Source organism: Equus caballus, chromosome 2, assembly GCF_041296265.1.
Source record: "Equus caballus isolate H_3958 breed thoroughbred chromosome 2, TB-T2T, whole genome shotgun sequence".
NCBI lineage: Eukaryota > Metazoa > Chordata > Mammalia > Perissodactyla > Equidae > Equus > Equus caballus.
The window spans coordinates 42619045-42640714 of record NC_091685.1 but is presented as its reverse complement, the minus strand read 5'-3'; the positions used below and the strand labels follow the sequence as shown (position 1 = coordinate 42640714).

Here is a 21670-nt window from a genome sequence, read left to right as displayed (position 1 = left end):
TGAAAATGAACCAGGCAGTGTTGCACAAAGCTGGGCGGTGCGAGTGTCTCCAGGCCTGGCGTGGCCAGCGGCGCCCCCCTGCACACAGAGGCCGCCCACTGCCCGCCAGCCCGCCAAGCACTCACGGTTGCTCGCTCTGCCTCCCGCTCCCGCTCCCGCTCGCGCTCGCGCTCCTTTTCTTTCTCCTTCTCGCGCTCGCGCTCCTCCCGCGCTTTCTGCTCGGCCTCCCGTTTGGCCTTCTCAATGGCCTCCTCCCTCTTCTTGGCAAGTTTGGATCCCGCCAGAGGCATGAAGTACAGGTCTGTCCGTGCACACGAGTTGTAACCCCGGTCCAGGTGTTTGTAGAACCTAAGAAAGGCCGCATCACTTGCTGGGGGCCCTTGCTGAGGCCTCAGCCAGCCCCCAGCAGCCCAGCCTATCCTGCCCCAGCTGTGCCCAGACTCCTGGGGACCAATACCTGGCTGACTGGCTGGCATGGCTGGGGGTGTCCACCACAGTGGGCTCCGGGGATGGGCTCCTAGGTGGAGGAGGGGGGCTCTCAGGCTCCTCAGTATCATCCAGAGCCTCTTCCTTGATCTGGACAGTAGGGAGCGGGCAGGCTGCCCCCCCAGGTACGCTGCCTCCCGAAGAAACAGCAGCAGAGCAAGGTGGCTGGGCCGAGGGGCCGGGTCCCGCAGGTGGGGTGGAGGTGGAGGGGCAGGTTGGAGGGGTGATAGGAGGAGGGCCCCCAGGGACAAAGGGGTGCTGGGCGAATGGGGGCTGGGGGGCCACCTGGTGGAGGCCTGTCGGGGGATGGGAGGCAGCAGCAGGGGGCAAGCTCTGGGTCTGGGTCAGCACAGGAGGCTGGGCGGGGGAGGAGGGCAGTGGCTGGCTCTGAGGCATCAGCTGCAGGGGTGGGGGGTGGGCCGACGGGGGATGGTGTGTAGACAGGGAGCTCAGGGGCTTCAGTGCTGGAGGGGGTGGGAGGTTGGCATTCATGGAGAAGGGTGAGGGCCCTGAGAGGTGAGGTGGGTGCTTGTGGGCCTGTGGTGCCGGCAGCTGGGGGATGGGTGTGGTGGGTGGGGGCTTGATGTGTGGCATGGCCAAGGGTGCTGGTGGCAGGGGCTGCTCCCGTGGGGGCTGCTGGGGCTGCAATGCTGACTGAGAGGCTGGAGGCTGCAGGGAGGTGTGAGGATGAGCTGCTGCCTGGGAGGCCTGGGGAGGGAGGCCAAAAGGCTGAGGGGGACCTGGGTGCTGCAGCATGGGCCCAGCCTGGAGGCTGTGAGGGCCAGGGGGAGCCTGACTATGCAGTGGGGGTTGGGTATGAGGCGGGGCAGAGGCCTGGCCAGCCGGCCCGGTCAGAGGCTGCAGTGGGGGATGTGGTGAGGGCAGCCGCTGGGGGTGCAGGGAAGGTGCCTGCTGGATATGGGCATGGGGAACAGGAGCCGTGGGAGCCTGCGGCTGGTTGGGGGGCTGGGAGACCGAGGGGGAGCCCTGCGGAGGGACTGCGGTGGCAGAGGGTGTGGGCCCTGGTGTGGGAAGCTGGGGGGTTCCTGGCGGGGCGGCAGAGGGAGCTGGAGCAGCCACACTGGGAGCCTGCAAGGTTGAGGGCTGAGCCTGCAGCATCTGCTGCTGGGCAGAAGAGTCCGAGTCACTCTCGTTGTCCTGGGGGCTGGGGATGCTGGGGGACGTGCTGCGATTGTCCTGGTCGATGTCTTTGGGGTCACTGCTGCCCTCATCGTTGACACTGCGGCTGTCCGAACTCTCTCCCTCGCCTTCGGATGGCGAGTTGGGCCGGCTGATCTCCTAGGGTCAGAGAAGGGAGGGATGGAATCTCTAGGAGAGCTGGGGTTCTCTCTGCCCTCTGGTTGCTAGTGCCTGGCAGATGACAAAGATGTGTGCAGATGACCAGTAACCTCAGGCCACCTCCCAGGGAGAATGTGGGCTGCGGGCTTCTCAAGGGACACTAGCTGCCAGCTGTAGTCAACGTGGCTCAGCTATAGTCAACCTGGCTCAACTGTACACCTTACCTGGGTTTTTGTCTTCTTGGAGCTCGTCCTGTCAGCCTCCTCTGTATCAGAGGCCACCTTCTCTCGCTGGCGCTTGGTACTCTTAAGAGGGGACGAGGCTTCCTCCTTCACCTTCTGCAGTGGGAAAGCCCACAAGGAGCATCAGGCCAAGGGAAGACGTCCCATCAGCCTCAAGGAGGAAATGATGACTGTTTGCCGACATCTTACTCCCACATTCTGAGCTCCATCTCCAGCAGCAAGACAGCTCTGGAAGGGGCCAGCTGGGGCCAGGAAGGAACAAGTGTCTGGGGATGGGATTAACTTGGCTTTGAGGGGAGGGAGCCTTTCCAATCACCCTCCACCTTCTGCCTCTGAGGCCTCGGGAAACTCGAGGCAGAGGAAGCCCCGAAAGGTCAGTGCTGGGAGCTATGCTGGACCCCCTTCCTCCAGGCCGCAGTCTGGTCCCTAGGCCAGGGCAATGCTGGGGTCCCAAGAGGCTCCACAAACAACCTGCGGACCCATGTCTGAGGAAGCTGAATACCAACTCCAGCAGCCCAGGTTTTAATGGGAGGGTGGGGCCGAGGAGCCCCACTACCCACCCCCAGCACCTCACCTTGGCTGACTTCTTCACTGTCTCTGCTTTACTGTCATTGCTGGAAGTGCTGGCAGCGCTGGGGGAGTTCCGGCCACTGGAGCGAATGTCTTCACTGATGGGCGAGGTGCGACCATCAGGGCTGGCTGGCTGCTTCTTTCGACCACTGCGCAGTGTAGACATCTGCCCACCCAAACCAGGCGCTGGTGAGACTGGACCCCAGTCCCCACCTGGGCCACCTGAGCCCAGCACACACACAGGAGCCAGACACCAACTGCCAGCCTCGTGGCAAATCCCAGCCCGACAGACAACAGGCACCCCTGGCTGTCCCTCGCTGCACGGGGTCAATATGGAGCTAAGGGAGGAGGGGATGATTGGGTGGGTTCACATGGAAAAGAGAGAGATTCACAACTTAACCCAAAGCACTCATCTCCAGGGACTGTCCTGAATGGCGTGTGCTGGAAACGAGCGAGGCTCTCTGAGGGGAAGAAGTCAGCAAGGGCAGTCTACTCTGCCAAGTTCTCCAGAGCAATTACACACAAGATCAGCTTTAAATCACCTCACCCTTTCTGTTTATTCCATCTAACTGCCCACTCTCCCAATCCAACCAAACCAAACCCTTGCTGATTTCATCTGACAGGATGGGAAATGACCTAAAGAAACGAGCTGTCAAATAATGAAGCTCAGCTCCTACAACCACCAAGCACTTCGACATGTTTGTGCAAAGCCACAGGGGCTCAGAAGAGACAAGGGTACAATGATTCACACTGGCCCATCTGCTCCCCTCTGAGCGAGCAGCGGCCAGGCAGCCAGGACAACAGCAGCCTTGACACGATGGTCGGGTCAGAGGAAGGTTAACGGTGCCACCCACCTGCCTAAAGGGCCACTGGGGAGGCCAACACTACAGGGACAGACCCTAGCGGTATCCTCAGCCCCCAGCCTGGGAAAACGTTCACTCTCAAAGGTCCCTGCTACATTTCCAACCTGGGAAACAGTTTCTGTATGGAAGGGGCTGTAAAGCGAGTAGAAAAATGTACCTGAAGTTTTCAAAACTGGATCAAATATTTTTAAAAAAGCCTGCAAGTTTTAAATAGCAGAGATATGCCACACTAGAAGTGACAAGCCCACGTGCCAGAGGAAGGTGTAAAGGACTTGGAGAGCCTGCACTGAGCCAGAAACCAAGACCAATGCACCTCACTGACTCCCCAAGGAAAATGTGAGGGCAGGAGAGAACAGAGGGCTCTTCCCAGCCCCAGAGGCAAAACTAATGCCTTTGGGCCTCTCATTTCACCTCAAGGGGTCTGCTTCTTTACCTAAAATGAAACACTTCCTGTCTTCCTCCTGGTGGGCACAGACCCCAGCATCCTAGTAACCTGGAGAAGTAGTCAGGGCTGCCAGAGGCTCAGGTTGCTGGCTGTGGGGACTCACCGAGCCACGACTCCGCCGCGTCCTCATGCTATGTTTCCCACTGAGCCCATCGTCTTCCTCTTTGACAGGTTTGAACATAAATGGTGGGGGGTCCACAGGCTTCTCGATGGGCGGAAGCTCGCCGTATTTCTTGAAGTGGATGCGGCAGTCTGTGCAGAGCAGGATGTTCTCTCGGCCTCCGTGGTGCCAGTCTTTGGAGGCTGCATGAGGTAAGTGGGGTTGGGGTGGGGGTGGGGGGTCAACCTAGAAAACCAACGTCCTTGGGGACATCTGAGCAGGGGGCCCTTCTGTGGGCTCAGTTGACCCTGGTGCCATAAGAACCATGCAGCACTGGGCTCAGACAGACACACCTGTCACTTGGACAGCTCAGGTGCTGGTGCTACCCTGCTCTCTCCCAGGGTGAGAGAGGATTTCAGGAATATCAACTACCCTACCTCATCTCGGGGTACCCAGCAGGCTCCCAGGAAAAACACAGGCACCACCCACCCACCCTGACCTTGAACAAGTGTGTCCTATGCACTGGTCGGTACTCCAAACTGACTACTAAACAGGGGAGTGTAGTAAAATAAAGATTTTCAGCTTTTTCAAGTAACCCTGAAACACAATGCAAATGTCAAATCAATTACTACCTTGGCAGGTCTCCAATTTGATTCATGAAATGTTCTGAACCTGCAAGTGTCTGAGCCTGGCCTGCTCCAGTGAAGGCCCCCACTGCCCCACCCAGCCCTACTTACTGGTGGTGAAGCAGTGGCGGCAGGCGTATCCCTTCAGCTCCTGCTCGCTGTCCTCACTGTCGAAGTCATCCTCGCTGGCTGAACTCAGATCCACTGGGCATGGAGGGCACACAACAGGGGTAGAAGAGACATCATCATGCTTGGCTAAGACCAGGACCACTTGTGATTTCTGATCTGCCCTAGGTTCTGAACCACGAGTCAGAGTGGCCCAGTAGGCTAAGGTGGGACAGTATTCACAAACGACCACTCTGAATTCCTCAGGGCCAGTCATCAGAATGAAAAACTTGTGTGTGAGGGGTGGTACCCAAGGGCCTTCCTTGCCAGATTTTGGGGGGCTGATGTCATACCTGAATCCTGGGGTGGCCAGCACTGATGCCTACACCAGTGAATTTGAACAGGGTAAAATGCATCCATGATGCTCCCCCTGACTCGTCCAGGCATCCTGAGGAATTCCCTCCCCATCGAATCCTACCCCTGCCAGCCCTGCTAGATTATTTCTTATTTGCATGTGCAATATAAGTGACCTTCTGGTCAAATGCCCCAGGCCAGGACAGAACCGCAAGGCACTATTGTTGCATTCTAGTTTTTAGGAGTTAACAAGGTGTAGGCTTCGTTGTCATATTAGATTGTACGTTGCACCAGGACCAAGAGGAAGACCTTGGTAAAGCAGGGGAAGGAAGAAAATGTGAATCTGATCTCATTGCCGCCACGATACAAGTGCAATGAGAACTCAAACAGCACATCATCCACTAGATGGAAAAACTCTGAAGTTATCCACAACACCTGAGGCTAAGGCCAAGACTTACATTTTTGTAAAAAATGACAATGATGTTGAGTTTATTAGAAAAATCTGAATGTACAAACAGTTTGTAAAACTCTCCCTACCAGATCCCTAAAGTCAGCACTACAGTTAGGTCAGGCTTCACACACATGCCCACAGGCACACAGGCACAACACACACAATTCCCTGGGTCATCAGCTCCAGCCCACACTGTGACAAGAACGTCTGTGAGTGCAGGCCCAGAGCTGGGACACACAGTGTGTGGCTGCATATGAAAGTCCCCCACTTACAGAATTCACTGGAGGGGGGTCTGGAGGGCGTGTTGACGGGTGTGGATGCAGTGCGAGTCTTAATCCTCCTGAATACCGCCTGCCTGCGGTGCCTGCGGTGGGCCCGGGAGCTGGCTGCTTCAGGGGTTTTTTTCCAGTAGTAATAGAAGGTGATTAGTTCCCCCTGCAAGAAAGAAGGGCTAGCTGTGAGGGCAGTGTCCAGAGGGGTTTGGCTTTTCCCTGTCCCCCAGCACACACTCTGCAGCTGGCAGCAGAAGCTGGGTTTATAATAGCTGCACTGGAGCCAAGTACAAAGAATAGGTTGCTCCTGGAGTCATGAGGAGAACCAGGCTTGCTCAAGACACACCCACTGAGCTACCTGAATGTGCCTGTCTCTTCGCCCTGCTGAGCATACCTTCTAGACGCTAGAACAGTCATTGATTCAGCAAGCACTTGTTGGGTGCCTACTATGTGTGAGGCGCCACCACTGGTCTAAGCAACTGGAGGTGCATCAATAAACAATCAACAGAGGGGAAAATTCCTGCCCTTTAGCTGTGTGTGTGTGTGTGTGTGCACGCGCGCATGCATGCACACGCGTGCACAGAGGATGTTTTCTTCACAGCATTCCAGTGAAATCACACAAGTGTGACAAGGAAATGCCTAGCCAGTTAGACTACTCCAGAAACAACCAAGGTGGTTGGGAACTAGCGCCAGGCAGAAGGTCAAGAACAGAGACCCCAAACCCAAGAACACTGCTCTACAGCCTCACCCCGAATCTGGATGTCTACACCGAGACAAGCTGGCACAAGTCCTAAAGGCAATGACTGGGGCTTGACAAAGAAAGACTAAAAGTGGTGTTGATGTAAAGATGAAATGCCACATGTCATAAGGTCAGTCTTTAAGGCAAAGGAACTACTCTTTTCATGGCCCAGGAGAAAGGGAGGCAAGACATCTTTTAAAAAAATATAGCAAGAGGACATGAGCCCAAATGCAACTTAAAAAAAGGGGGGGATTTTGGCACCCCCCCCCCCCACCAGCGGCTCAGCAGGCATGCTGAACACACGAATGGGTGAATGGCATGTTCAGCTAACCCTGGTTGACAAGAGACTAATTTCCTAAAACAAATATCCCAAGATAAAGCATCTCTACCTCTTGAAGTCGTGAGAGAGCCTAGATCACATTGATCTTCTCTAATTAAATCAACATTGTAGAAAGTCAACTTGGGACAGACTATCGTATCCTGGGAAGTCACCCTGGGGGGATCCCACATCCCAAGGTGGGAGGTACTTGGACGGAGCGCCACTTTGTCTCACAGAAGGCTCACTGCCTTGTGAATGAGAAGACAAGAAAGAAAGAAGCAAAGATTTTGTTCTCCAGTGACCTGATATCTAGCTGGAAAGACCTGTGTTGGGGAGACTAAAATAGACAAAGAAGTGCAGATACCATATGACAAACTTGTGCAACTGACAGAGTCCCAATCAGACGAGGTTTCATTAAAAACCTCCCAGAAGCAACAGCCTTGGAACACGATGACAAGTAAGCAGTAAAGAGGGTAGATTTTAGGTGGGGACATGGCTTCTGTAAAGCAGGTAATGCATGTGAGCTGAGTTTTCACTACTCAGAGTTGGATTCTATGTCTGTGCATTTCTAAGAGGTACGAACACAGCTGTCATCAAATCCCTAAAGGAGGGCTGTGATTCAGAGGAACTTCTGACTGGCTTCCATAAGCCTGCTATACCATGTATCTCTTGGAGCTGTGGATGTATTTCAGTCTTTCCAAGCACCACTTAACAAAATACTAGTGATTGCCAATACTTAAAGATGAAGCACGACCCCAGGCCAAGGAGGCCAGGAGCCAGCCACCGCAGACAAGCACACACATGCCCGCACGTGCGCCCATCCACTGCACTCCCTTTTCAGTTCCATGAAAAGGTAACTGAACAATAAGGGAAAATGTAGGAACTGCCATTGGAGTTCTGACTTGTCTATCACATGTTATTCCACAAATGTAGGCTAGAATTGTCCCTGTGGTGACTGGAGCATCCTGAGCCCCTAAGGCCATGGTCCGAGAACCTCCTGGCTCCCACCTTTTTACTTTCTACCTCCCTAACCTGGCAAGTCTTTTCTCTAATACTGATCTTTTGGTGTTGGCTGGCTGGAGGGAATAAACTCATAAATCCACTAGGGGATTAAGAGATCTGTGCTGACATAAAACTCACCTAGCTCTGGTTTTCCTAAGAGAAAATACAGAACAGAAGCCAAGGCAGGTCACTGTCATCCTTCAAATACTTTTGTTAGAGTGGCGTGCTTCATCAGTTCAAAAGGGCAGCTGGTATAGTAAATCACAGCCCAGTCACAAAGCTGGAAAGAAGAATGAGAAAACCCAAAGTGGTTCCACCCACCTCCTCCTTTAGCCGAAGGTGTTTTAGGGGCTAAAGGGGCTTTAGGATCACAGAGGCCTGGAATGTAAGAGGAAATGTAAAAGCTATGGGAGACGGAAGGAAACAAAAATGGAAGAGAAAACTGGGCGGGAAGTGCTCCTAGGCTCTCTGCGAAACCTGTCTTACTTGCAGGCTCTTACAAAGCAGCCACCCTGACATTTCTACATAGCACTGGCCCACAACATGACAGTGCCTCACACCATTACAAGAGACTATTTCTATGTCTCAAATATTAATGTTGTAAAAGAGTTTAAAATGGTTTCAAAAGATGGCATAACTTGCAGATTAAAATAGAGGAAGCCAGAGTTCAGTAGGGTTACAAGACTGGTCCAATTCCAGATACCATACAGAAAAAACGCTCAGGAAAAGCCCAGGTTCACAACTTTAAACCTTTACTCTTACAGTGTGTCCTCCTCGAGTATATATGAAAATCAGGACATGAAAAAGAAACCAGATATTGAAACAAACATCAACTTTTTGTCAACACTTAAGTAACAGCTTTTAAAGAAGAATAAGGAGTCCAGAACAGATTCTATAATCTGAGTATCAAGGATCAAAATGACTGAGCCAGAAGGACCCTTCTCTATAGGTCTAAAATTAGTTGATGAGAAAATGAAAAATATAAATTTCAAAATTCAGGAAGATGGGTGAGTGACTAGAATTCTCATACCCTACTGGTGGGAACGTAAAATGGTCAAAGCACTTTGTCAAACTGGCAGTTCTTACAAAGCGAAACAAACATTTACCATATGACCCAGCAAGTGATTCCACTCCAAAAGAAACAAAAACATATGCTCACACAAAGACTTTTACACAAATGTTCATAGAAACCTTATTCTTAGCAGCCCAAAACTGGAAACAATCCAAAGGCCCCTCAACAGGAGGATGGATACATACAACACGGCACACCCATACACTAGAATACTACTTGGTAGGAGAAAGGAAGAAACTATCGCTACACGCAATCATTTGGATGAATCTCAAAAACATCATGTTGAATGAAAGCAGCCAGACACAACAGAGTGCAGGCTGTATGATTCCATTCTAGAAAAGGCCAATCTATCATCACAAAAAGCAAATTAACGGTTGCCTGTAGTCCGGTGAGTAGAGAAACTGTAAGAGGACATGAGGAAACCTTTGGGGTGATGAGAATATTCTATAAACTGACTGTGGTGTTATTTACACAGATATATACAATTGTCAAAATTCACTGAATTATGCACTTAAAGTGGGTGCATTTTTATGGTATAGATGGTATGCATAACAATTATACATCAATGAAGTTGACTAAAAAAGAATTCCAGGCCAGGTTTTATTAGCTGCCTCTCAACCACTGTAATGTCTATGAAGAGATTAAACATTGGAATGGAGCAAATCTAGGAGGATTAGAAACAGCATACCGGGGACTGCATGGGTGGCTAGGTCTTGAGCACAAACAAAAGAACATGTCGGGGAAAGCTTTGGTTCTACAAATAGGGAGTGAAGCAGCTCGAGGCCTCACCAGGAATGAAGTCAACTGAACTTGAATCAAACATGCATAGTGTGTGCTGCAGAGACCCGGTGCACATAAATTCAGGGAACAAAAGCTGTTGCAGAAATCAATAGCTTACTGAAACATTAACACAGGCAATCATTGATCAAAAGGCAGCTCTACAAAGGCAGCCTTGCAAATTAGCTCCTGCTTTCGCTTGCAAGCAAACACAGAGGTATAAATGTTGTCGACATGAATGGCCTGTAATGATCATTTTGTTCCGGATGCTCTCACCTCATCTCACAACAAGGCCTCACAGTCCACACACCTCACATCTTGGTGCTTTAATTGCACACAGCAAGAAGCACTAAACTGGTTTAGTGCCTGGGCAACAAAGAAGAAGACGGGGCAAAGTCATCGCCAATCAACAGCACCATGGGCTGCAGTTCTTGCCAAGAGGAGTGCTCACATCCATTGGTCTATTATTTAGCAGATTCTCTCTCTCTTGCTCCAACTCCTTTGCCTTTTCTTTTGGGGGGTGTGTGTAGGCAGAGGGCTGCTGGATTTTACCAACAGGTCATAAGCAAAATGCCATTGGCAATAAAGAGATCTGCTCCTAGATTTAGGTACTAGCTTCCCTCCCTGAGGCAGGTTCTCCACATAGCAGGTCTTCTCCCAGGGGTTAGAAAACTAGGCACCATTAGGTTTCTCTGACTTTCCATTAAGAGAAAAACAAGGCATGGGGAGTGCCATACCCAGAAGAATGAGAAGGAAGAAGAAGTTGTTGCTTCGTGCCATGCTCCATCTGGGTGGGGTGGGGACCAGGAGCACAGAGAGAAAACAAAGAGAGAGAGAGAAGAGTCAGGTTGACAAAGGCTCTGGGCACCAGTGGACAGCTCAATCACAGACTGCTCCTGTAAACCAGAAGCTTCCTGGGCTTGGGCCACTTGGAATCATTAGGAGGAATGGTTCCTCCTCAGCCACGATTTTACTTCTATGCCTCCCAGTGTCAGGTTGGGAGTCTACCAAGTTCGCTCAATATAAAACGTCAGGGCAGACTCCCTCTACGGCCCCATTACCTGGGCAATCAGGGCTGAAGCAACAGAGGCTGGGGCTGCTCCGTCCTGCCAGCTCACCTCTAACAGGTAGCTTTTCAGGTATAAACCCACTTCAGTTAAGTTCTGCTGGTATGCTGGGGGCCGGTTCTGCTTTACCTTGGGTAAACAACAGACTAGTGGCATGTTCCAGGGCCTGAGTGGGTGTCCCAACTGAACGCACTAGCGCACGAGCAGACGCGCAGAGGAGGGGGTTGGAGGTGGCAGCTGACAGCCCTGTTGCAGAAGACAACCTGATTGGGTCTCATTCCTGTCTTATAAGAGGTCAATTTACCTGCATTTGGTAAGCTAAAACACTAGACACAAACATAACCGCTATTTAATTTCCCTCGGGCACTGCAATGTTAAGGAAGAAGAACCTGTAACCTGTGCTGCCCAGTTAAAAAATAATTTCTTTTTTTAAAGTAAGATAAGCTACATGTCTTCTCTACAGGGACCTTGGAGAAATGAAAGCATAGAACAGACTCTTGAAGAGGGAAGGCATCGTAAGCATTTCAAGTATCAAAGGTTCACTCTCAGCAAGCATGTCTGTCCCCCATACTGAGCAGAGGGGCAAGCTCCCCACTGCCCAGGTTCTCTGACACCTTGGCCCAGCACTTAACTCCTCAGTCGGGAGCCCTCTGGGAGGCTGATGTGGAGGCAGGAAAAGGTAGTCAATTTGTTCTGTCCCCTATCAGAAGCGTAAGGATACACCCAAGATTGAGTCCAAATTTTTGTGATTATGACATATTATTATTGCCACAACCACCCAAAGAAGTCTGGACACCCTGAGGTAGGTGGGGGGCATGGTGGAAAACAAGGTCCAAGGACCAAGGGCCCTAGAGCACAGAATCCAGGGTGCCTGCAGCCTGCCATCTACCATCCGGTCTTCTCTTCATAAGCCAAGGAAGGCCTCAGTCTTTTGGAAATAACCTTGTACACACACACACACACACACACACACACACACACACACTCTCTCTCTCTCTCTCTCTCTCTCTCTCTCTCTCTCTCTGTCTCTCTTTCAATTCAGTATACGGAACATTGTTCCTTTATCTTCCATTCTCACAACATGGTTCTGTGACCAGCAGAAAAAAATGACAACAAGCAGTTAGGTCAAGAAGGCCCTAGAAAACTACTGTCCTGCTTCCTTGTACACACATGGAGGTGGGGGAGGGAGAGAGGGAGGGAGGAAGGAAGGGATCGAATTCAGGTGCCTGCACCATAGCGAGTGCCCAGGCACCAGCTTCAGAAGGTCCCCGGTATAGGCTGCGCACAAACGCTTCCTCCACTGGTGAGGGAAGGCTGCAGCTAATTTCTTCTTTACCACTGAACTTGCAGTAGGCATCCTCCCTGGGCCAAGCACCACCTACTAAAAAAGAGGGGGCAGCAAAGGAGATTGGGGATGGGGAGGCAGGCCTGGAAGCTGCTCATGGATGATGGCATTATAAATACGGCTTCTTTCTGAAGCTATTTTACAGGCTCTCCAAGTGCGTCACCCACTGTCAGCTGAGCAGACTGCAATTATGTGATGGGACAGAACCCCCTATGTGGCAGAGATGACAAACGCACACCCTTGCAGGCAACTGACACGCTCCACTGCAAGAGTTACAAAGTAAGCATTTAGAAAGAATCACTCTAATTCTTTAACACATATTATTAACTGTTCTGATGCTAAATAAATATTTTAACATGAATATGTAGAGAAAACATAGCTAAATGATCTCTACACAGTGCCTTAAATCTACATGCTAATGTACCATTAGTTAGAATCAAGGTGTTGTTCCCATGCTAAAACTTTTGTTTGAAGAAGGCCCTTCAGTTTCCATCTGCTCCTTTGGTGTCCAGGTAAAGAGGGTGAAGAAACTCACCACTTAGTTACTGGATAGAATGGAGAGATCTAAAGCTTTTTTTTTTAAGGTGTGTTTTCCCACGGAGAAGTTCCAGCAAGTAATGAATAGTCAGGAAACAAGGCCCCAAACCCACTAGGGGCAGGAGAGGGGATGACACATGGCATAGAGCTGCTTCTCAGACTTCATTCCCCAACAGGGCCCCAAATGGCCAAGGCCAAGAGGAAATGAGACTGGCTATGGGAATCGGTCCGGGAAGCCTGCATGTGACACGTCCCCGGGGAAGCACTCTACTGGAGTGCTCTGACCCTGCAGCTAAGCTTGGCCCCTCTGGTCTCAAAGACCACCTCTGCTTGCGAATTAGAGTTGCATTACTTCTTAGCAAAAACTACTAATTCAAGGGTGGTGAAGCAAGTCATAAAATTTCCTGGCACAGACTCCTATGCAAGTCATTCTTTCCTTTCACTCCCTGAGGATTCAAGGGCTGGATCTGACAACTGTTCAGCACATCTGAGGTGAGAAGCTGGGCACTGAGCAAAACCATCAGCTATGTTTAGGAGCAGCCACCCTTACAGATCTTTTTCCAGCAGGCAACTGGTTGTCTTCCAGCAACGACTTTGGTAATTAAAGCAGTGTTCTCCTGGGCTCCTTCTTTTGTTAACCAAGCGAATCCCCTAATCCCTGAAGGAGCCCCGACACTGTCAGCTGGCTCTGCTGCTAATCATTAAATACCACCTCTGTGGTCTCAGAGTGCAGTGGTAGAATGATGATGTGCTTGAAGGCACACAGCAGAATCACAGCCTTCTGCATCAAGAGGTAGAAGGGCACTGATCTAGTAGGCCATGAAAGAGGAAGCCTGAGGATGAGGAGGCAGCCTGCTTCCAGGCAAGACAATCAGTCCTACCGACCTCCAGCTCCTCTCTTGGGGAAAGGCAAAGGAAAAGAAGGAAAGGGAAGACTGGACTGCGAGCACATGAAGGTCTCCTGGGTTTAACTGGGTGTAATGATGAGGCCACACTAAGATGTTCACAGAGATGTTCCTGAACAAAGCACCCTCCCCTCTGTTTTTAAGATCCCAGTTGGGCAGGTTAAAGAATTTTTAACAGTTTTACCACTATGTTTGTACACTGTGAAGGAACTGGAACAGACTAAGTTTTCTGTGAGGAAGATTGTCGCTAAGCTAACATGTGTGCCAGTCTTACTCTATTTTGTATATGGGACACTGCCACTGAATGTCTTGATGAGCAGTGCTAGGTCTGCGCCCGGGATCTGAACCAATGAACCCCAGGCTGCTGAAGCAGAGTGCGCGAACTTAACCGCTACGCCACCAGGCCGGCCTCTTTGTTTTTTGTGGGTTTTTTTTAACCCCAACTGTAAGAGATTCCTAAGCTCTATGTTGCTTTAGTTGCTGAACTCAGCCACCTGCAGATCCTACCTCTGGTCCCACAATTACAGTCGAATGTCCAGACTTCAGGCCTTGGCTGACCTGTCCCCTCCCACACAGAGACTAGGTCAGTCTTCCCAAAGCCCAGCTCTGACCTGTCACTTTCCTGTCCCAATCATCAAAGGCCCCTCAAGGGCAAGAGAACAAAGGCCCAGCGGCTTCATCACTTCTTCCAGGCCTCTCTCTCTGTCCCCAGAAGACCTTTCTACAGCACTGCCCACTTCTCATGGCTTCTGGCTTATGTTGTTCCTCAGTGCTCTCCTCTCCCTGCAGAATGCAGCCCTACGAATCCCTCACCGCTGCATCTCCTCAGCGTCTGGGTCCAAGGCCTCCTCACCATTCAGGGCACAGGTCATCACAGATGTCATTTTCTCCTCCTTAAAACCTTCCTTTACCCCTATCCCTCTCCCCAAGCCCCAGAGGTCATCTGATGTCACTTCCACTCCTATCTTTCCATTCTTGCCTCTCTCCTGTACATACACATTCCCCCTTGGACTGTAACCACGAATGAGCCTGTCCAACTCCCCAAGTCTGTGTCCATTTCATCTGTGAGTATCTCAGAGGTCTAGGACAACATCTTGAATACAATGAGTACTCATTAAAAGTCTGAGTGAATCAGTATTTCCTGAGAATTAAAAATCACCTGAAATTAGCTCTAAAAGGATAAAACTTTTGAGAAATGGATACAAGATTGCCAACTTGTTATCCTGTCAAGTAAGGTCATTAAAAATAACTGCCTCCTGATCTCACCTTCATAAAAGAAAAGACATTTTATTTAGAAAAAAGTAGAAAAGGTAGACAATCTTCAAATAAGAAGAGTTTCTTAATTTGACATTTAGTGTTATAAAAAATGACATTGTTCTTTTTTTTCTCCCTGAAGAAGATTTGCTCTGAGCTAACATCTTCGCCAATCTTCCTCTATTTTGTATGTGGGTTGCCACCACAGCATGGCTTTACAAGTGGTGCAGGTCCGCACCCAGGATCTGAACCCACGAACCCAGGCCGTCAAAGCATAGTGCACTGGACTTAAACACTACGTCACAAGGGTGTAGCTCCTATATTGTTCTTATTTTCGTTTCAGTCCCCATGGATGAGTAAAAACTTAATCCACTCACACAAGCTGGTGTTTGGAAGCAGCTGCTCCAAACGGGGGCATCATGGGCTGGTGGGAAGGGAGGCTTAGGAATCCAATGCCACCACTTCCTCACTCAGTGGCTTTATTTATAAACCAGCAAACCACCTTTTCCTGGGCTATGATAGCTAAGCACTATAAATAAGCACTTCCCATACCTCAATATATTTCATCTTCATAGGTCCCCTGATAAATAAATATCTTCATTATCCCTACTCTACCAACAAAACAACTGAGGCACAGGGAGACGGTCATGTGGCCAAGCTCACACACATTGAAGTGGCAGCCCTGGGGCGCTGGTTCCAGAGTCTTATGCTCTTAACCATTCTGCTACGAAGCAAGGGCAAATAGCTATCTACCCCTTTTTTTAAAGCCAGAGGCTCAAATTTGGGTTATCTTTTATCTACAAAGTTCAGTGCAATAGTGTCTTAAACCTCTTACCTGTACCCTGAATAGTCATGGCTGAAGAGCACAAAAGAACACCTTGCAACCCTGATCACAATGGGCAGCCAGGCTTCCCACCTCAGGGTGGAACCACCGCCCCAGCACCCCACAAATTACAGAACTACACCTGCCTGAAGCAACTTGAGGGGTACCAAGATCAGAACACATTTGGTAGGCACAAGTGTACATCAGAATTATGCACAAGCCTAGAGGAGCATTTTCTACTTCTCACACCAAGAACAAACTCCAGGGACCATATCGGACAGACTGTGGGCGTCCATAACCATAGGCACCCCTCACACCTTGCTCTCCATGCCTCAAGTCATCTGCAGCTTATGCTATGGGAGCCTCTGGCGGCCTCTTGACCCCAAAGTAGTGATTCTTCCTTCCCAGAGGAAGGTTGAGAGTTTAGATCAGGCAGAGTCACTCAAGAAAACACTTCTGCATCTTTTGAAAATAAATAAAGCATCTTTTGAAATTACCTACAGCCAGAAGCATCTATTTAAAGCAGCGGCCTCGAACTGTGCTTGAAACCATGGAGGTGACTCAAGGGCCAATGGGATGGATCTCCTGTACCTCTATACTCTCACTGCCACCCCTCCAAGCAGCTCCATTAATAAACTTATCCATCAATCAAGCAACAGATAGAAGATTTTTCCACTTAACCAAAAATAATGCCAAAAATTAAAAGTAAATAGATTTGGAAAGGACTCGCCTGAAGACAGAGTTCAAAGTCACCATAAATTGGTCTAAAGCCAGCCTGAACTGAAGGGCACATGTGGGGCCCACACCAGCTTCTGGCACAGAAGCCTGGGGCAGGCCAGACACAGTGACAAGACTGGCCTTCACTTAACACGGAACCCACACACAAGCGCCCACTCAGGGGCCTTTATTTTTGGTTTTACTGAGCTGCTTGTTTAAATAAAGACTTAACATTTTAAATACAGTAATGCCAACACCAGGAATCTTATTTTCTCTGTAGGGCCTCCCAAATGCCAAGAATTCATTCACTGAAATCAGTTTCTTTCCTACAAGCTGAACACTTCATTTTTTCCTGAATTCATTTTATTGGAGTTCAGCAACAGGGCAAGTGGGATTTCACCGCTGTTGCTTCCATCACATCACCCTTCTTAATGTTTTCTAGTTCCTGTAACGAAACCACAATTCTACCAGCAAAGGGGGAGAAGAGAGAGAGTAAAAAAGAAAGCCATAAAAATGTTAAAACTGCCATTCTCCATCTCGTAAACATTTTTCTATTTCTTGGCCTTTCATTATATGTGCAATCTTATTATCCCTGCACAGTATCAAAGTGACATCCGTCAGGGTCACCCTATAAAATATACATTGGCAATGTAACATTTAATGATGGGAATGGGACAGAAGATGAAGGATGAGAGAGGGTGGCATGCTGCAGGACGTTTTACAGGGCCCATCAGTTATATCTGTGCATTTCCCGAGGTGATAATTGAATGACAGGGGCTGTAGGGAAATCCATTTTTGAGCTCAGAAAGGAGAATTAGGAGAAAAATGTTTTTGTATTGGAAGCATGTAATGACTGCCAGGAAATGAGAACAGCTACTCTAGCAACATTGCTTTTTATATTTTATGGTTTTTATGGATGCAAAGCAAATTATCAAGTACAATCCACTTCTGCAAGTTGAATTTTAAAATAAAGGACAGATTTCCTATTACAAAGAAAGGAGGGAAAAGGGTATTTAATTTTGTCACTGTACCACATTTATTTAATAAAAGGAGAAGATTACTCTTCAAAGCACAAACACAAAATTAAAGCAATTACAGCAGAACATTCTCCTTCTTAGATGTGAAACTATTATCTCTTTCACCTGAATTTTGGACTTAACCTAATCAAGATCTTAGAAAAAACCAGACAAGCTTGCAAACCAAATTTGTGCTTATCTGTGCTCTTCTCTTACACATGTGGCCAGCAATTGTTTCATAGTGGCTTTTGGCACAAAAGAACTCCAGGAAGGAGGGTGAGAGGACAGCAGCTATCTTCATACAAGCTGTTATGGGCTGAGTTGTTTCCCTCCACCAGATTCATATGTTTAAGTCCTAACTCCTAGTACCTAACAATGTGACCACATTTGGAGACAGGGTCTTTAAAGGAGTAATTAAGTTAAAATGAGGTTGTTATTGAGGGTCCTAATCCAGCGTGACTGGTGCCCTTATAAGAGGAAATTTGGACACAGATGGGTACAAAGGGAAGACCATGTGAAGACTCAGGGAGAAGATGGCCATCTATAAGCCAAGGAAAGACGCATCAGAAGAAAACAACAGTGCCAATACCTTGATCTTGGACTTCTAGCATCCAGAACCGTGAGAAAACCAATTTCTGCTGTTTAAGCCACTCAGTCTGTGGTATTTTGTTAGGGCAGACCCAGCAGACTCATACACAAACCTAAGGACAGGGCTTCACGGTTAGCTTCCAGGAAAGGAGGTGCATAGGAGGTGACGCCCACCAGACCACAAACTCCTCTGGGCTGTGAAAAGAGCTGATAGAGCCGATTGCCAGCAGAGGAGGATCAGAGTTTGGGGGAAAAGAACAGGTGTTAAAGAGGAGCAGCAGTGTGGGAAAGTGGTAAAATAACTGGCCACTTAAAGCTCTAGTCACCATGTGGGCTCTTAAGCCCCCTACAAGTGAGAGCCAAATCTCCCAGCTAATTCTAGCAGCTCTAGATGGCAGATTTCCACACAGGTTTCCTCACAACTGCTTTACTATGACCCAGGAGAACCAGACCAACTCGCAAACACCTCACAAATGCCTTGGATGCAAGACAGCTGGCTCACCTGGAGGGACATGGTGGGAAGGGAGAGGACCATAAGATGGACAAACAGACGCCCGTGGAACACAAAGGAAGAATTCCCCCAGTCTTGTTTTTAAACCACTCAATTCTTCTGGTCAGTTCCCACAGAAAGAGCCAGGCTCCACCAGGCTTGTGCTACCCCCAGCACGGCATTCCCCATGAAGCTGTGATCAGAGAAACAGAAGGTCATGCAGCCTACATCTCAGGGACAAGCAAACATGCAAGGCACTCTGATACAGCAGCTCAGTGGTCCTGGGGGTCTCCAAGAGATTGTTCTTGGTTACTCACATGAACACGCATACCACAGTTTAGAAAACAACTTGTGGGTCCCCTGATCGAAGTCTGTGATATGGGCTTGGAGGGCTTACTGCTCCTGGTTTCTACCTAAGTCTCCCCTAGGGTTCCTGTCCGAGGTCGGCTGGCTCCCTCAAAGAGGCCCAGGGAGTGTGTGGTTGGCCCTACTACCCCATGCAGGCTGGTATGGGTGGGGAGCCTGCAAGGGTACATGGATAGTTGCTCACTGGGGACGCCTTCATTAACTCAGCTGCTGGGGAAAGCTGCTCCCTCAACATCCCCAACCCAAAGGGAACTTAAGAGTATGCTACTACTACGGGGCTGATTACTCAGAGGAGAGCTAGGAGCTTGCTTGGCCATTTAATAAACATCTTAACAAAGCTGGATGGATCTAGATCTCTGAAACAAACTATGTGGTAGGGAAGACTCTCCAGGGCTGACTGGAATCTCTTCCCTCTGGCGCATTATGGCACAAACTTAACATTAGCCTACCTTATGTTTGCATCAAAATCCTGGAAACTCTTGTTCTGGAGACTAATCACCAATGTCATCATCACAGGTGACCTCATCACCCTGCTCTACCTACCCTCCTCTTCCCTGGACTCATGTGGGGTGTGGCAGGAAGAGGTACGGCAAAGTGCTCCCAGGGAATACCTTAGCCACTCCCTAATTTTGTGTTGAGATTGGTTTGAGACATGAACATGTTCTTGGTTGCCTCTTGGGAATTAATTTTTCCTCCACATCCCACACATTGTTAAAAAGGATCACTCTTGGGCATTCGACATTTCTAACAAAAAAATTGCACAAAGGGAGGGACACTGATGGATGACCTCTGCAAATCTTATTACTCAAACCTAAGATTCCAGAAACAACTCTAAAAAGGCAGCAAACTTTTCATTAATTCAAGAGCTTTAAAAGCTTAAGAGGTTCCAGTCACAGAAAGCCTTGGAAACCAGTCTTTATCCAGTTCTGTTTCATTTCCCAAAAGAAGTTAAGACCCTTTGCAATGAAGAACAGAAAGGTAGAAATTTCTCTGTAAGGCAACTTCAGACTTGAGCATGGCCAAGGATCCCTACTCTGCTGACAGAGGAGCCGAAGTCAGGGCAGAGAACAGGCTTTCCAAACAGACATCCCTCAGGGCCCTGGTCCTGGAAAAGCTGCTTTGATTTGATATCTGCTAGGACTCTGCAGTCTCCATTTCTGACTACATTCACCCTGGGAAAGGGGGGATGGGTGGCTTTCCCATTTGTCTTGCCTTCTGGCCCCCAGGCCCTAGGGGCAGGCTCCGGGAATGCCTTTCTCATGGTTGCTGCTAGCCTACTCCCCCAGCTCCACCTGTTGTAATACTAGCCATCTTTTAGGGCACCTAGTCACATACGCCACGTCATACATGCTCTCCTTCCTGACCCACACGGAGAAGTTTCTTATGAGCCTCTTTCCATGAATACCAATTCTCTCTCACTCAGTCGTGACCCTGTTACGGCTCAGCTGTCACTGAATCTGGTAGAAGAGTTAAGCTGTGTATAAGACTTGATTCCCCTCCTCTTCTTCTCCCAACTGGACTCTAAACTGCATGCAGCAAAGGACGTGTCCACTCTAAAGTCTGTCCCCAGCAATAATCAGCAGAATGCCTGGCACGAAATAGGTGCTCAATAAATGCTTGCTGATTTGAACTGAGATGCATCACAGACACACAGATATATGAGAATGATACTTTACCAGGGAGTATGGAAAACAAAAAAGTCATCAGTGCTCATAAAAATGATATATCCCAATTTTAGAGATAAGAAATTTGGAAATCTTTCAGTGAAGCTTTTCAAACTTGAGATAAACATGAGCAGACAGGAAATTAGCAATGAGGATCAAAACTCTTCAAGATTATTAAGTATTTCCACAGGACTTCGTGCATTAAACTAAAAAAATCCAGCCAGACAAAAAAATGAATCCCTCAATCCACTTAATTAGTTAAGGTGACTCTCAAAAAGGAAAATTATTTCTCCTTCCCAAGTGATGCTCAAGTGTGAAATGAGAACAAGTGTTCCACAGACAGTGATGCTTTATGTATACATTGAGATGTGCACTCAGAATTCACTGGAACAGAATCACTGTGATGAATCATACAAACCTTGGCTTGACACTATCTCAGGGGCTGGGTCTTAACTTGAATTAACAAAGGTACACTGGGATACTGCAGTCTGGTTCAATGACACTTTGACACTAGAATTACAACTTCCATTTTTCTGAGGCTTGGTGCTTCCTCATTTCATGCTGTGAGGATCTTCTCGACCTGCCTGAAGTGTACTCACGAAAGTGGTTATAGTTAAATCTTCCTCTAAGGGTCAGTAACAACACAGGCCTAAAGCTCACTGTCGTCCGTGAGGGCGCTGGCGCACACACAGGCCTTCTGAGGACAAATACCTAGAGGCTCTGGGGTTAGGCTTCAAGCTAGCTGTCCTGCCAGACTCTCACGGAAACAAAATCAAAAAAGGACACCCTGCAAGGCTGCGGCTTCAAACACCAATGGTGACAAATCACTGCCCATGACAGTGTCTATGCTTCCACCTGCTTGACTACAGCGATCTTAGGTCCATCTCTGTGTCCACAAGAATCCCAATGTCATCAGAACTGGGCGTCACTCAAAGTTCCCTCCACATGGATGAGAAAATTCACTTCCCAGCTTCGGCCTTGGCTTCATAACCTTGGTCAAATAGTAAACATGCGTGTGCATGCGTGTGAGCACAGGGGGTACATTATTGAGGAGGAAAACAATTAACAATCATTGACCGTCTAGCCTTTCTCCTCATCTGAACCACAGAACTCAGATGATTAAGTGACTATTTTCTCAATTCTCTTAAGAATGGAACATAACTGGTATCAGTCTAG

At 48.8% G+C, this 21670-nt stretch overlaps 1 protein-coding gene across 18 annotated transcripts in view; it reads right to left on the bottom strand.

Moving 5' to 3' along the window:
* RERE (arginine-glutamic acid dipeptide repeats) overlaps positions 1-21670 on the bottom strand; it is a 402750-nt gene that overhangs the window by 7248 nt on the left and 373832 nt on the right. For all 18 annotated transcript variants that reach the window (XM_023635850.2, XM_070260991.1, XM_070260987.1 and 15 more), the window contains 7 exons: positions 5814-5976; positions 4743-4835; positions 4009-4208; positions 2602-2763; positions 2010-2123; positions 458-1785; positions 126-348 (listed from right to left, as the gene is read on the bottom strand). In XM_023635850.2, the coding sequence (XP_023491618.2) occupies positions 126-348; positions 458-1785; positions 2010-2123; positions 2602-2763; positions 4009-4208; positions 4743-4835; positions 5814-5976 (2283 nt within the window). The remainder of the gene's footprint in view (positions 1-125; positions 349-457; positions 1786-2009; positions 2124-2601; positions 2764-4008; positions 4209-4742; positions 4836-5813; positions 5977-21670) is intronic.